The sequence below is a fragment of the Struthio camelus genome, chromosome 5 (genome assembly GCF_040807025.1).
Source record: "Struthio camelus isolate bStrCam1 chromosome 5, bStrCam1.hap1, whole genome shotgun sequence".
Classification (NCBI taxonomy): Eukaryota; Metazoa; Chordata; class Aves; order Struthioniformes; family Struthionidae; genus Struthio; species Struthio camelus.
The window spans coordinates 16,231,118-16,246,114 of NC_090946.1; the positions used below are offsets into that span (position 1 = coordinate 16,231,118).

Genomic DNA, 14,997 nt, shown 5'->3' on the forward strand with positions numbered 1-14,997 from the left:
AGTAACTGCTTTCCCTGAGGAGTAAACCGTCTCGGAAAAATGAGAGGAATGGCTGAGCACTCTTTTTCTAAGAGATAGCTCTTGTGCTGAAGGAGGTGGCTTCTCAGGTGTATTAGGCATATAATTTCTCCTTGGATACCTAACTCTCATCGTAATGAGTAGGAGTTAGGGATCTATGTCTCTCTTGAGAAGCGTATTAAAAATAAATCAGCTAGAGCCACGATAGAAGAAATAGGTGATTTTTCAAGTGTGGCCCCTCATACCCAGGGGGATGACAGATTTGATAGGCAGTAGGTCTTTGACTCATCTGTAGAGATGATGCCCAGGCCCAGAAGGTGCTGAGGTGAGATCCTCCCAGATTCCCAGGACACAATCTCACTTATCCCTTTTAAGTTATTCAGAAAGGTGCTCTCCCTGAGAAGAGGTAGAGCCAAGTGGGGCCTGCCAGAGATGGCCAAGAGATTTTGTTTCTTGTTGAAGGTACATGACTTTCTAAGCTATCTTCACCTGTGCCAGAACCACTGTGCACAGGCTTGCTAGAAACAGACGAGGTTGCCAGAAATCATTTATTTTTATTTCTTGGTTCTCAGCAGCCCCTAGAAGGCTTGAAGTCTGTTTCATGCTAGGCACCATACAAACAGTCAAGGAAAATTGCTCCCTGCCCTGAGGAGTGTGTAATCAGTTTAGACGATGCACAGGGGCAGATAAAGGCATGACGCTGTTTCCAAACTGTGGTCTGTAGAATCTCCTTCGTAAGTACTAAATATGTTTAGTTTCCATTGAAAGGTTCAGGGAGGAGGGTTCAGGACCCAAATCTGTTCTGCGTGTCTGCCCCAAACTATAAATGAACAAAAAAAAAAATCCTGAGAAGAAGCTTCTTTGCCTCACTAGTTGTCTGGCTCACGTTTTGCTTTCTCCCTGGCCCTAGAGGCATAAGTACTTTGACTTTCCAGCATGTTCTGGCATGCTGAAACAGAAAGCAAAACATTCAACTTTGTATCCTGGGTTGACTTTCTTTTCTAAATAGGCATGAGAGCAGCGTGAGGCAGACCTCTAAATGGTGGGGCACAAGTGCTGCTCAGGGAGAATTTGGGCCCAGCCTTAGGAGTGAGGATGCCTAGAGGAGGCTATCTTGCTTTGCAGATAGCTGTGCTATTTGTGCCTTCTCTCCTCTCCTCCTGTGCCTCCAAAGTGATCTCTTGGCCATTGGAGCAAGGGAGAGCTGCTGGAAGCACAGATAGCCAGGCAAAGGCTTTGATGAGGGGAGTATCTCTGTGTAAGTACTCCGAGAGCTGCTGAGCAAGACTTGAAGGCAGATCGTGAGCCGCTGAGCAGCTTTATCTCTCAGAGAAGGAAGAAGGCAAAGGGTTGTGAAGGATTGTTCAATCTTATCCACACGAGGCAGTGAGTAAAACCTGCCACTACAGAGATGTTTTTTTAATGTTGCCTAGTTGTTTGTCAAATATTGTTTTAAAGCAGCTCCTGAAACAGATCATAGATGTAGAAAAGTCTCCATTTAAACAACCCATTGTCCAGCCCAGTGTGCGACTGATCTTTTAGTTTAGTTTATGATTCCAGTACTTGGCCTATTTCTGAATGTCTCAAGAGTTGGGATTTCCACTATTTTTCTAAAGAGATTGTTCTGTGATTTGGAGACTACATAGTAATGTGAATTAACAAGTTTCTAGCACTTACCAGAGTATTTCTTTTCACAGGGAGCGGTAGCAGGGGTAATCTAGGGTGACCATAAATGAAGCTGTATTGCCTGTACTGTGCCTGAACAAGGCCTGCTGGAAACTCTCCTTGAAGTCAATAGCAAATTGAAACGGTTATGAAATGGTGTTAAATTTCATCTGATAATAAGAAGTAACCTTTTTCTCTTCCCAGGTGGTTTGCAAACACTCCATTCTCCCACCCAGGCAAGTCCGGAAGTATTACTGCTTCCATTTCCCAGTAAAGGCAATAGATAAGAGAGCTTAAGCCTTAGGCTGCGAAATAAGTGTCAGGGTAGAGATCAGAGCATCAGTAACTCAGTATCCAAACAGACAGATTAGGTAAGAACTGGTATTCCCTTCTCCTCTTCTCTCCATCCTGCTGCCAGCAATACCAATGGAGAGAGATTTCAGGGGAGAATCAAATCTATCTGCTGTGGTAGGAGGGTGAGGTGGCTGAGGAAATGGTGGTACAAACGTGTGCAGAAAAAGTGGGAACCTCTGTCTTAGAAAAGCAGGCCTGTTTTTTCAACTGTGCCTGGCCTTTTGCTCTTCAGGGGGCAGAGGGGATGCTGGAGGCCATTTCCCACTGTGACAGCCTTGCACAGCCTGGCTGCCTCCACAGAAATGCAGTAAGGTTGCAGAGAAATTACTCCTGCTATGTTTAACAGCACCTTCCTGTAGCTTGTTGCTTATCTGTTCTAAAGGAGGTGCTGAAATGGGAGGTTGAGGCCTTGCTCTAGGAGGATTGGTAGTGGCAGATGAATTTAGGGGGACTGTTTTCTGATGACCCAGTCTGCCGGGAGGTTACTTTGGTGAGAAGTTGAGTGGAGAATCTTGTGTTTGACCCAGCTCCGCGGTTCAGGGATATTGTAGTTACCTTCTGGGGAGCTTGCCAATAGCTGGTGATGGAGCAGAGCCTGCCATGATGCTTAGGACCTGTCTTGGTTCAGCAAGGGATTGGAGGCTGAAGAAAACAGAAACTTCCAAGCACCCTTTTTCTCTGCGTGATCTGGTTTGTGCTCTGTTTCCCAAGGCCCCTAAGACCTGGGAGCAGAGGATGGCTATATGCAGTGAGTTCTGGCCCTACTTGCCTGCTTTTTTGCTCTTCCTAGGCTATTCTGAAACGCCTCCCATGCCACTGCTAGGGGCAGTGGTCACTTTGAAGCCCTATCACCAGATAGGGCATCACATTGCACAGTAGAGTTTTCTTCGTGAGCTTTCTCATAGAGTTACTTCCTGGTCCTTGCGGACTCCTTTATTGTTGACAGAATGGGCTGTTGCTGTGGTATGTATATGGCCTTGACAGAAACAATAGCGGTATTTACAGGATGTTGCAAACGTGAATATAAACCTATTCTCACGGCTTCATACCATTAAAAGGTCTTCACGCTTCCCGCTGCTGCAGTCTGGGTTTCTCCTGTTATTCCATGCATACTTTTCAGTTTATTCAAATGCATTCATGGGGTGTATTCTGAAGCCATGTGCCCTTCATTATAAGGAGGGCTTGATGGCAAAGTGTATTATCACGGTCTGATTCCCAGAATAAAACTTGACATAGTTCATGATTCTCTGTCTCTCTTTTCCTCTCTTTTCAGCTGTCTGCTTTCTTGAACCCAACAGAGGACAAGAGCCAGCAAGAAAAGAGGGAGGAGAAAAAGCCTTTGTCGGGAACTGAAGATTTGCACTGGTACTCTCAGTTGTTTTGGTGGTGAAAGGTCAGTATCCAGTCTGACCCATGTTGGCTATCCGTTCGAGGTGGATAGTGACACTTAGGAACTATGTAAACCACAGCACTTCACCGACCAGCTTTAGAGTTCTTCTCTTGGGAAGGCTTTATTTAGTGGCTTGTAGCTGCTTTCTGGGCTGTATGAGATCTGCTGGCAAGTTGATAAGCAGCTTGATGCTTTTTTTTGTAGATGCTCCAGTGGGGGAGGGGAAGCACTGGTAGTAATATTTTCATTTTTCAGAGAGAGAACTTGGACAGTGAGGTCATGTTCCCAGCAGTTGGGGTTTAGCCTTCCTGGAGAATGAGGTCTTGGGTTAGTTTGCTGGAGATAGTATGTCAGGTTATCAGCCCGCACCTGAACTGTGCATACCAGGTAGAACATGTCTGGTCTGTTTGCTAAGACCTGCCTCAGGGCCAGAGCTATCTGCTGTGCAGCTGGCCGGGGTACCAGCATAGACAGACTCCAGATACCTTGCCTTCGAGGCCAACAGTACGCCCGGTGGGTGTGTGAGGTCGCCATATAGGCAGGAGGCAGATAATATTGAACGTACAGGCCTTGGGAGCTACTCTTTCATAGCAGCATATAGATACAGCCAGCGAGTCTGTTCCATGCCTGGTCAGAAAAGATGGGCTAGAGGGCTGCACTTTAGCCCTCACTTATTGACAGTCTTTTAGTTGTTACGGGGATGAGTGCTGCATAAAGTGTAGGTTGTTCTGTTTTCCCCCAGTTCATAAAAGTTACCTGTGAAATAGATATCACTGACATGTTGAAAACCAATTTTCTTGCCATTACTCATTATTAAGCATTGCTTTGTGTTGCCTTTAATGGCTTGGGAACTATTTCATTTATTTTGGCGTTGTTTCTTCACCATCCATCAAATGCTGCTGCAGGGCATATTGTGCAGAAAAAGCCTGCAGGTCTGGCTTTCTTTGCTGTTTAATTGACTCCTTTTACTGTGCAAGTTGAGGCACATGTACTGAGCAAAGTCTGTGATGACTAAATGAATGTCTAGCCAGCAGGATTGTGTGTGTGTGTGCATGCCACGTGCTTTCTGAGCTGGGATGTAAGTGCATGCCTGCATATGCCTTTGGGCCTGCAAATGAAAATGCAGTAGTCTGATGCAGGATACTAGACAAAGTCCTGCCATTGAGATTTTAGGTGCTTCAGCACAACAAAACAGCTGTTTGTGCAGTGCTGTGTTCCCAAGTGCTCAGCACCCAGAATTGGAGCTTAAATGCTCGACTTCAAATGCATTCCTGTTGCCCAGTTTGTCCTGAGGGCTCAGCCTCAGTAAAACTAGAGCGCTTGACGACTGGGCCTTGGAATGGCTAACATTTGAAGCTGACCTCTGCCTTGCCCAGCAGTCACGCACTGGATCATCTTACCCAGTTGGGAGGTTGTGACTTGCATTCAGATAGAGGAGGAGGAATTCTCTTTTTTAATTCTAGACATGGTTGTATAGATGGGTCAGCCTTTCCTGCTCCCTCTCCCTCTTCTTGCAGGTGCTTCCCTATCACTCCAGTCTCTAATACTTCATTGCTAGTGTATTTAAGCATCTCACAACCTTTAATGTGTTTGAGCCAGAACACCCCATAAATGTTTGCCACAATGGCTTTACCAGACAGTCGTCTTGGTATAAGTATAGATTCTAGTAACCCCAAAAGAGGTTGTACCACTTCATTGGCCAAAATAAAGTATATTGGCAAAAGCACTTTTAAGGTGGTGAAAATGCATTGCTGTAGGGCTTTTATCAATACAGCAAAGTCACCTGGAGCCTGTCATGCCTCACAGCTGACATTCCTGTATCAGCAGCAGTTCTCACCGCAAATCGTTACAACATCACTGGGTTTAGAGAAAGATGAATGTCCTGCATTGTAGAGGAAGAACAGAGGCAAGGGACAGATTAAATGACTTGCCCGAAACCATGCAGGAAGTATGTGTCGGAGTGGAGGACTGGATTCAAGCTGTTCAGCTCCCAGTTCCTTGAATTAATCTTCAAACTGTTCTCCTTCCCTTTTGTATGCCGTTTCCTTTGCCCTAATTTTGTCTTTGTCTTTCTTTTTTCCCCTCCTATCTTTGTGTATTTTGTTTCTTTTAGACCATTATCTCTTCTTGTCTCTTATATTGTGGTGTGTGGGCATAGCAGGAATCTATTCAGAATTTCTGGCACAGTATATGTAAAAATACCTCTCTTCATGTTATGATGAAATTTCACTGCCTTCCTCCCATGATTACTTTTCTTTGTATTTAGCTTACTGCTGAAACTATTGTCTATTGCAGTAAACCAAATGAGCTTCATTGTGACAGTGCTTTTGGTCTTTTAGCCACTTTTCCAATTAGCAAACACTTCTCGTTATGAAGCCCATGTCTGATCAACATGTTCTTATGCACTTGTAAATATACCCATGTGGCATGGCTTGCCATTTTCTGTCCAGTGAAGAGCTTGTTCATAGTTATCTATATGATTCAGCGCAGACTTCTCCCTCAGCATTTTGAAATGGAATACAACTGTGGGTGCTAATTAAGTTGCTTGTTCTCATCCAGTTTCAAGAATGTTTCATATCACTTCTGTAGATCTAACAGTGACTGAAGTCAAGAGACCCTGGTCACGTTAGTGGATTTTGGATGAAGCCCTGAGGCTCATGCTCATCAAGGTGTTCAGGTGTGGACCAGCACCTCCTACTTCTGGAGGCCAAAAGACTCGGAGCCTGAGGTCATTATTAGCTGAGAGGCAGATTGTGGTTTACTCCCTCCTGCTCCCAGCTTTAACTGGAGAGCTTGGTGCTCAGTGCCCCCTGCCTGCACCTCTGCACCTGCTGCCCAGGCTCTTTGGGAAATACATGCCACTGACATCCCCTGCCCTCACTTACTTTCCCTGAAGAGCAGACAGTTCCCTACAGCTTTGCCTGAACCATTCTTTGTGCACGATGGGAGGGGGTAGGCCACCCTGTGTGAGGCAAGGAGGAGCAATGCCTTACTTTCAAAAGGAGGGCCTGGAGAGAACTGTGCTTCCATGAATAGCTTTCTGGGTGAGTCATTAAGCATGCAGAGGCAACCAGTACCATCAGCTCTGCTCCTGGCTAAGAGGGATAGATCAAACAGGAGACAGCAATGATTGCTCTCTGATTCATGGCCTGCTGTTACTGCATGAATCACCATGCTTTATAAACCTGCAGCTGTTCACTGCCAGCTTTCTGGAAACAAATAGATCTTCTGCTCCCAGCAGCAAAGCTGAACTGTGTGAAAAGCCTGTATGTGGTGCTCAGTGGAGCAGGACCTGCAACGTTGAGGGGAATTTTAGACTCTGTCATCTTAGCTCAAGCAGAGTCTCAGCTGTGTGTCTGTCCTATCCTCACCCCAGAATAAGATTCAGTTTCGTCTGGGATATCCGTAGTCCCAGATCAGAAGAAGGTGCAAATCAGCGTTGCTCAGTAGGGCCCAGCACCTGCTGTTTGGTGATACCTGGAATACTGCCAGTGGCTTGTTTTTAATGAAATACTCTGAAGGGAGGGGGAGGAAGAACCTGGAGTCCTCTGGAGGCAGGAGTGGATGCTTGGATGGGTGATACAGTGAGGTGACACAGCCCCTTGATCCAGTTCTCTGAGTCAGATCCGGCCCAAGGACAGTGACCGTTGTTATTGTCCCCTGGCTGATTAGTGAAATGAAGCAAGTTGGTCTCAGCGGAAGCTGCACTGCAGGTCTGCTGTGTGCAGCCCTGATGTTAGCAGGTGTGGGCAAAAAGCCAAGGATAGCAGAGCCTGTAGAGTCCGCTTCCAGAGGGCGTGCATCTGGGTCTGGGCTGAGGTACCTGTCTTAGGTCGTGCAAGTGTGTGTAGTTGTGGAAGCCTGCCTGTCTGCTGCTGTTCCTGTTCCATGTCTAAATGAAGCCTCTGGGAGCTGTAAATCTGTCACCTTCCATGAAAGTTACATTCACAAGGCATCTTCTCGTTCAGAGTTACAAGTCTGTTCAGAGCATATGGTGCCACCGTTCCTTCCCCCTGCCCTAGGCTTTTGTGCTGCAATATGGTAATTAATCTGAGCATTGCTGGTGTTTCTGAACTTTTCTGAAGAGCAGGAGTTATGCTCCTCGATATATGCCACCATCTCAGAGCTGCTCCCTTCTCCAGTGAAATGGCTTTCTGCTGCCAGCTATGCTGTCACATGTTATTCTCGAGAAAAACGTTTTCATGTGAAATTGGGTGAGGGGGACAGGCATGGGTGGACTGCTGCTAGGATGGGCATGTTCTCACCCTTACGTTCCCTGCTGGCCTTATTATTAGTTTCTAAAACACTGGCCTGGCTGGGGTTTTGAGTGGGCTGAGGTGAAGGAAAAGGAAATACCTCCCTGCAAATAAAATATAATTATGCTGCTGACTGGGCAGCTGCTGTTCCCAGACTTAATTCAGTAGCAAGCTAGACTCTAAAGCCAAATACAAGAAATGTAGCAACAAAGACGATACTGACTGACAGACCCAACCTGGTAGCCACTAGATGTGACAGCCCGGGCTTGTGTACTTGATGCTCTCAGATAGAGATGAGAAGATGATTATCTGTCCTGTGAGGCAGGGTTGCAGGTACAGTGGGTTCCCAGAGGAAGCTTGCACCACTTGCGAGAAGGAATTTCTCAGTCTAAGCAATCATGAACTCTGTGTCTCTAGAAAGGAGGAAAGGTTCCTTGCCTGCCCGCTCTCAGGGAAATCTTTGCTTCTGGAAAGCCTTTTGCTCTGATATGGGCACAAGATGCTCAAAAGAGAGAAGGCAAGATATTTGCCTCATTCCCACTGACTGGGAGGGCATGAAGTGGATGATTTTTGAATTGAAGCAGCTTCCAGAAAGGAAAAGGTTGTGATGATTTGGTTACGCTTCTGCAGACTGCCACAAACAGCTGATGCTGACAGTGATACTCTGGGCATTACCTTTTACCTGTTTGTCCTTTCAGGCAGTGGTGAAATTTTTCTGAGAAGTTCAGAACGTCTTCTGGCATCAGAAGGAGGCAGTGATGTTACATGGATCTGCACTAGCTGCAGACCCACTTCCAAGAAACCAGCTAAAGAGTATAGCAAATCTCTAACGCTTTGCTGTGGGATTGATCCACAGCACGTTCCCAGTTGCTTATGTATTTGCAGTGATATTTTATGCTGTCAGATCATATGAAGCCAATGGTTGTTATGTGTTTCTTCGTCTTAGTGTTTGGGACAACTACCCTAGGAAATAGAGCTGGCTGGTGAGAATTGCCATAAAAAATAAGCAGACAATGTGAAGAAGAGAATTAAGTGCTCCACCATGTTACTGGGATTCAAAAGGGATAGAACATTTGGATGGGTAACAAGTACATTCCCGGTTACAGCTGTAAGGATTAAAAATACCCAGAACTTAGTGAGGGATCTATTTAAGGCAATTGTAACTAATGCCAGTGAGGAAAGAAAATTTGTTGGAGCCAGATTATTTTGAAAATGCCAAGGAGAGAGTTTCTATCACCTCCTTCAGAAGCAGCAGGTATGGGCTGCAGTCAGGAGCTAGGTACTAGGATTTTCTGGAGCCCTGATCTGATGCCTAATGGTGGATCCTCTGGCTGGAGTGGGCATGATAAGGGTGGGGTGGGCACAGTTCAGTTTGAGTAGCAGCTCTTGCTGGAGGGGCTTATTCAGGATATAGGAAAGGACTCTAGGAAAATTTGAGATGATGCAAATCATTTGAGTGAAAACACGCTTGGAGAAGCTGTTCCCCTTGTTTCTCTGGGCACTAAAGTTCCCTCAACACTGAAACAAAACTTTTGTTGATCTGGATCTACAATGCAACCGGGAACAGGTCTGGGATTCGTGTATTTCAGTTTACATAGGAGGAAGCGAGCATGAGCTACACTGAAGTTTCTTCACAGTACTGATGATCTCAATTGCAGTAAGTGCTGTGCTCACACAAGGATAGGTATGACCCTGCCACCACAAGCATTAATCTGATGGAAAATGTGTCTCCAGAAATGACAGTAGGATGAGAAGAGAGAAGGAGGATGAAGGCAGTGTAGTAAGACCACATGCTGGTACCATCTGCCTCTCTTTCTCACTGTGTGAGGTCTCATGCTGTGTAGGTCACTCAAATGGAGACAGGGGCTCTTCATCTAACCACTATCTAGCATCCCTGAAGTCACTTTAATGACTTGCTTGGTGCGGTACTTCAGCAAAAGCTCGAAGATGTGAGCTCTTGCGAGAGGAGAGTAGTAACGCTGCCCTTTTGGGAGAAGGGTTATGATGGCTGACTGGCTTCTAAAACTTTTTTCCTTTTTTTTTTTTTTTCAGGAACTTGCTAAGCCAGAAAGATGCGTGAGTATACTGAAAAGAAGGAAACATGCGGGACCATCTGTCTCAAGTACCTGCTTTTCATCTTCAACTTCTTCTTCTGGGTAAGGAGCTGCAGTCTTTTTCAGAGGCACATGGATAGCACTGCAGTTTTGGTGGCAAGAGCAGAAATCTTGGCCCTGATGAAGTCACTGGCAAAATGTTCTGACATCGGTGGGACCCAGATTTCATCCCATGGGACAGCCCAAGTCACAAAAGCTGTGGCTTAACACTGTGGTCTCTGGCTGTTTATAGGCTTTGGTACAAAGTATAGAAAATAACAGGGAGCCCGAAAAAACGCTGTCTCCCTGCTTTGTTTTTTCACATAGCTAGCATCTTCAGGAGGCCTGAGGACCCCGCTGTTTCTGTTACTCCTCTCAAAACAGCATGGGGAGTCCTGGCAGTGGACCGGAGACAGCTAGAGCAAGGATAACGGTCTGCTCCCTGTGACTGGGTCCACTCTAGAGCTTGCTAGAGTGGTGCTTTCTACCTGAAACTTACTGATGAAAAAGGATTGATTTTTTTTTTTTTCTTTACTGCCAGAGGCAGAACATTGGAGCATCCAGGCCAGAATTTTACAGAGAACTGCCTGGAGCTCAGTAGAAGCTGGATTAAGTCCTCCAAAAATACAAGCCTTGTGAAGACGCAGGGGAACTGGCAGAAATCTAGTTGGCTCCTCTATGTTCGTTCACTGCAAGGGTCAGTGTTTAACCAGCCAGGCTTTCTAGATCCTTGACTGCTTTCTCCCCAGATGTATAGTCTAGGAAGGAGACACAGAGCATGGTTGTCATTTAGTGGTGGTCAGTATTGCTCCTTGACAAGCAGTGGAACTCTTGCTGATGTAAAGCTGCTTTTTTCACCCTCTGTTGCTAGGTAGCACTCCAGTGAATTTGACATCTTTTCATATTTGCCCAGATAAGAGTGCGGCTATATTTGGGAAGGCTCAAGTCCAAGTACAAATTGCTGTGTGCGGGCAAATGCTCCAGCTAGCTTGCATTTCCTCCTGCCTGGGGAACAAAACTGGCCTCTTGAAGCCCTGCTCCTCGCAGTGTGCTGGGGCCTGCTCTCAGTGCCAGTGAGGCTTCCAGGAGTCTTTCCTTTGGTTTGGATCAACTTTGGTTCAGGTTGCAGAGCAGAAGCACATGCTGGTATCCCAATCCTCCTGACCATGAGGAAGTTCCCACATCAGAAGCCCCTCATCTGCTTGTCTCCCTCTTTACCCAGCTGGCTGGCGGGGCTGTGATGGCAGTGGGTACTTGGACCCTAGCTGAGAAGAGTGACTACATCAGCCTGCTCTCCTCCAGCACATATTCAGCAACCGCCTATATTCTGGTTGTGGCAGGAGTAGTTGTCATGGTTACTGGCATCCTTGGTTGCTGTGCCACCTTCAAAGAGCGTCGGAATTTGCTAAGAGTGGTAAGTTTTGCTTAGTTGTTTTGTTTGGATGGGGAGGGATCCCCCTATTTTCTCTTGAACAATGCTGGGACAGAGGGAAACATCTTAGTTGTGTTTTGCACCACAGGCTGGCAGAATAGTTGGGCTTGGAAGGGACCTCTGGAGATCATCTGGTCTAACTCCCCTGCTCAGGCAAGGTCAGCTAGAGCAGGTTGTCTGGGACTGTGTCCAGTCAGGTTTTGAAGATATCTAAGGATGGAGACTCCACAACCTCTGTGAGCAGCCTGTTCCAGTGTTCAACCACCCTCACAGTTAAAAAGTGTTTTCTTATGTTCAGATGAAATTTCTTGTGTTTCAGTTTGTGCCAATTTCCTCTCACCCTGTCACCAACCTTCTTCACTTGTCCTAGAGCAAACAGCACTAAGGCTGTTAACACCAGTGCTGTCCTTGTCCTAGGTGGCAGGTCTATTACAGAGCATTTCCTTTCATCCACCCAAAGAATGTGCTTACCACTGCACAGTTCAAAAGTATGAAATAATACTAGTAATGCTTGTCTTTTTGAAACTATTTAAAACAAAATCTTGTGGCTTTTTCCTTTCTCCTCCATTCCCCCTAATCCCTTAGTCTCTTTTGGAAAATGGGAAGAAAAAGGAAAATATGGGAGACCTGTAACAAAAGTGGTTTTTAGTGACACTAGATTCAAACCAAATGAACACGCTTTTTCACTGGCTTGTCAAAATGAAAAAAAAAAAAGAATATTTTCTTTATTTGCAAAAAATGGTTTTATTTTTGCTTTCACAAAAAAAGTCACATAGTTTTGATAAGCTGCTGCTTTTTTGTGTCCCTCCCTGCATTACTTCCTCAGCAGCCTGCTCACCAACCTGCACTAAAGTTTTTGACCAGCCTGAGGGTTTCTATTCCCCTTCCTCTTTCAATCTGAAGTGTGGCAGCAGTCCAAGTATCTAGGCTGCAGTAGGGAGCACAATGGTCGAAATAATCAGTGGCTATGCTTTCCCAGGAACAAAAAGGACACTTCAGTACCCCTTGACCAGCTCCTTCAACTTTGCAAATCCTCATTCACCTGCTTGTCCCATTTCCTCTCTTTTGTTCAGAGGGCAGAGCAGAAATATGAGCCATAAGGAATCCTGACAGTTGTACCACCGTCTTGGAGGTCTAATATTTCTTGTGAAAAGCAGAGTAAGGCCAACAGTGCTTTGCTGGTTCTTGTTTCCTTAGACTCCTGGTGGTGTAGCAGTCCATTTTAGCCTTGTTCAGTTACTCTCCATGCCAAAGAGATCTCCCTTTGTCTTTTTCCCTCAGCCAGAAGCTACAGATGAAAATCCGGTGTGAAAATCTTTGTTATTCTGCCACAGAAAACCAATAATTGTCTCCTGGGAACAAAAGGTCACTCTGTGTGCTTACAGCATGTGTCCCTTCAGAGTGGCTGGCTGTGACAGGCCTATTGTCTCTCCTCACTTGTGCTCTGCTTTGGTTGCTAGTGAGTAATCTGCACAAGAAATACTGATGTGCTTGCCAGGGCTGAACTGGCCTGCCTTAGAGGCCTTTGCCAGCTCTGAGCTCAGAGAGTAATCCTAACATCTTCGCAGTCAGTGTGCAGGGGTCTGTGCCAGCCTGCCCCAATTTCTCTCAGTACCAGAGGCCAATGTAAATATGGAAGTGAATGCTGTAACTGGCATTCTTCTCTCTCCCTGGTGTCTCCCTGGTGCTTTTGAAGACCAATTGACAGTTTTGGGTGTTGTTTGGAAAATACTTTGTTTTTTGTTTTGTTTTTCTATTTAAGCCTCAGGAAGCTGTGATTTTTAGCTGCCTTGCTAGCTGCCTGGGAGTTTTAAGGGCCCACTTTGAGGCTTTTCTTGTATTTCATTGCTGATCACTCATAGCTGTGCTACTTCTATGTCATTGCTTGTTTGCCTTCTTCAGGTACCTCCTTAGCCAGGTGACTTGGGCAACAGATGCAGAGTTTCTCCTGTAGCCAGGAATTCAGAGAGATGTGCTCTGTGAGCAGGGATGGCAGTGGAAAAGCAGCCTGGCTGGCTGCAATGCTGGCAGTCCAGCTCTGCTCATCAGTCAAGTCCTGGCGGAGGCAGCAGTGATCTTCTGCATCTGAGCTTAAGTTTGAACAGGACTGAAGCTGCTGCCCTGCTCTCCAGAGGGCTGTTTCATCAGTCTGACTTAGGCAAAAACAAAGAGGCATGGATTAGGCTCTTGTCCTCCAGTGTGCTGTGATATGTCCCTGTTAACATGCTGACTGCCAGAGCAGGTGTGATATAAAGCTGCTACTGGGGCATTTCCCCTATGCCGGGAAGATTCTAGTTAAGATTCTTCTGAATTGGAACTGAACTAGTCCTGTGTCACTTTTTACTGAATTGCAGAGGCAAGAGGAGCGTAACAGAATGCTAGGGGACAAAACCTGCATGGCCATCCCAACCCAGCTCCTTACAAGCACGTAAACCACTGCATATATCATGTTCTAGTCAAGATACGCCCTTTCATACACAAAAGTATGCGAGTGGGAGGCCCAGGAAAGGACCTACCAGACAAAAGAGCTCGCATATAAAGAAAGCAGCTGGCTTTCTTCAGGCTTGGCTCCTCACACTGCAGCTTATATTTAATTACCTTGGATAGGAAAAAGAGGAACATGCTTTGATATGATTTGTATTCCTGCAGCATTTACGTTTGGCATCTTCCCAGCTAAGTGAGACTGCTGACTTAGGAGTACAGTTACTTATATATTCCTTCTGCAGATGATGGAGAGATCTCTTTAGAAAGTGATTTGGATTGTAGGTGGATTGAATCATTCTTTGGATTATTCAGAGAAACCATGCTTGATGCTTTACTCGGACACTTAATGTGGATGGAAGGAATCTTTGCTCTCTGTCTTGGGGATACACCATGCAGGCCTGACTCTGGCTTGGAGCCAGAGTAGGAGTAAATTTTGCCCAGAGGCCACCCAGGTTCCTACAGGCCTTTGGGTGATCCCACATTTCTTACTGGTTTCTCAGTCTTTTGGGAAGCTAGTGTGGCATGTCTCTGCAGCTCCCAGCAGGAGCTGGCATACTCCTCCTTCCTGAGCATACCTCTGTAAAAAGGCCCTGCAACTCTTGGTGAAAAGCAAAGAGAATAGCCCTGTGCTGTTGCCGCGTGTGTGTCCAGAGTGAAAGCTGCCTCCCCCCCCCCCCCGTGTCGGCATGATGTGGTGCAGTAGATACTTGAAAGGGGTGCTGAGGCCTGGAGGGAGAGGTGAGGCTGAGATAAGGATAGTGATAATGATGTGGCCTATCAGCATAGACAGGTTGGATGCATGGGTGGCAGATGCAGTAACCTCCCATACAAGGTTTATGCAGAGGCCTTGTGACTCAAATTTTCTAAGATCTGCTGGATATGTGTTTTGTTTCTTTCTGCCATAAGCCAGCACAATGAGCTGAGCGGTGGTGACACAACTCATCTCCTCCTGAATACCTCTGACATGACGGCAGAGAGTATCCAGTTGCAGGGAAAAATAAATGAAAGAAGCTTTCCAGTTCATTGGTTGTTCTCAGCATCCTGCCACCCTCCTTTCCAGAGAAATGATGTCAGAGCAGTAGGGTATAACTAGGTTCCAACAAAAGAAAGCCAGCCTTTGTGTAAAAAGTGCCAATCCTTTCTTGCCCCTTTGAATGTCCTATGAGTGTTGGGACCAGCCTTTAGCTATCCACCCCTCCACTGGGTGACTCATTCCCATGGTATGAATGGGCACCTTATACAAGCACATGCAGACGCTTTCAGTGTTCAGCCCTCGCTGGGGGAGAGTACGGGGCTGCGGAGTGA

At 46.2% G+C, this 14,997-nt stretch overlaps 1 protein-coding gene across 6 annotated transcripts in view; it reads left to right on the forward strand.

Moving 5' to 3' along the window:
• The window catches only part of CD151 (CD151 molecule (Raph blood group)), a 40,320-nt gene that overhangs the window by 13,255 nt on the left and 12,068 nt on the right, over positions 1–14,997 (forward strand). For all 6 annotated transcript variants that reach the window (XM_009674390.2, XM_068944736.1, XM_068944733.1 and 3 more), the window contains 3 exons: positions 3,311–3,430; positions 9,736–9,839; positions 10,999–11,190. In XM_009674390.2, coding sequence (XP_009672685.2) covers positions 9,756–9,839; positions 10,999–11,190 — 276 coding nt within the window. In that variant the 5' untranslated portion in view covers positions 3,311–3,430; positions 9,736–9,755. The remainder of the gene's footprint in view (positions 1–3,310; positions 3,431–9,735; positions 9,840–10,998; positions 11,191–14,997) is intronic.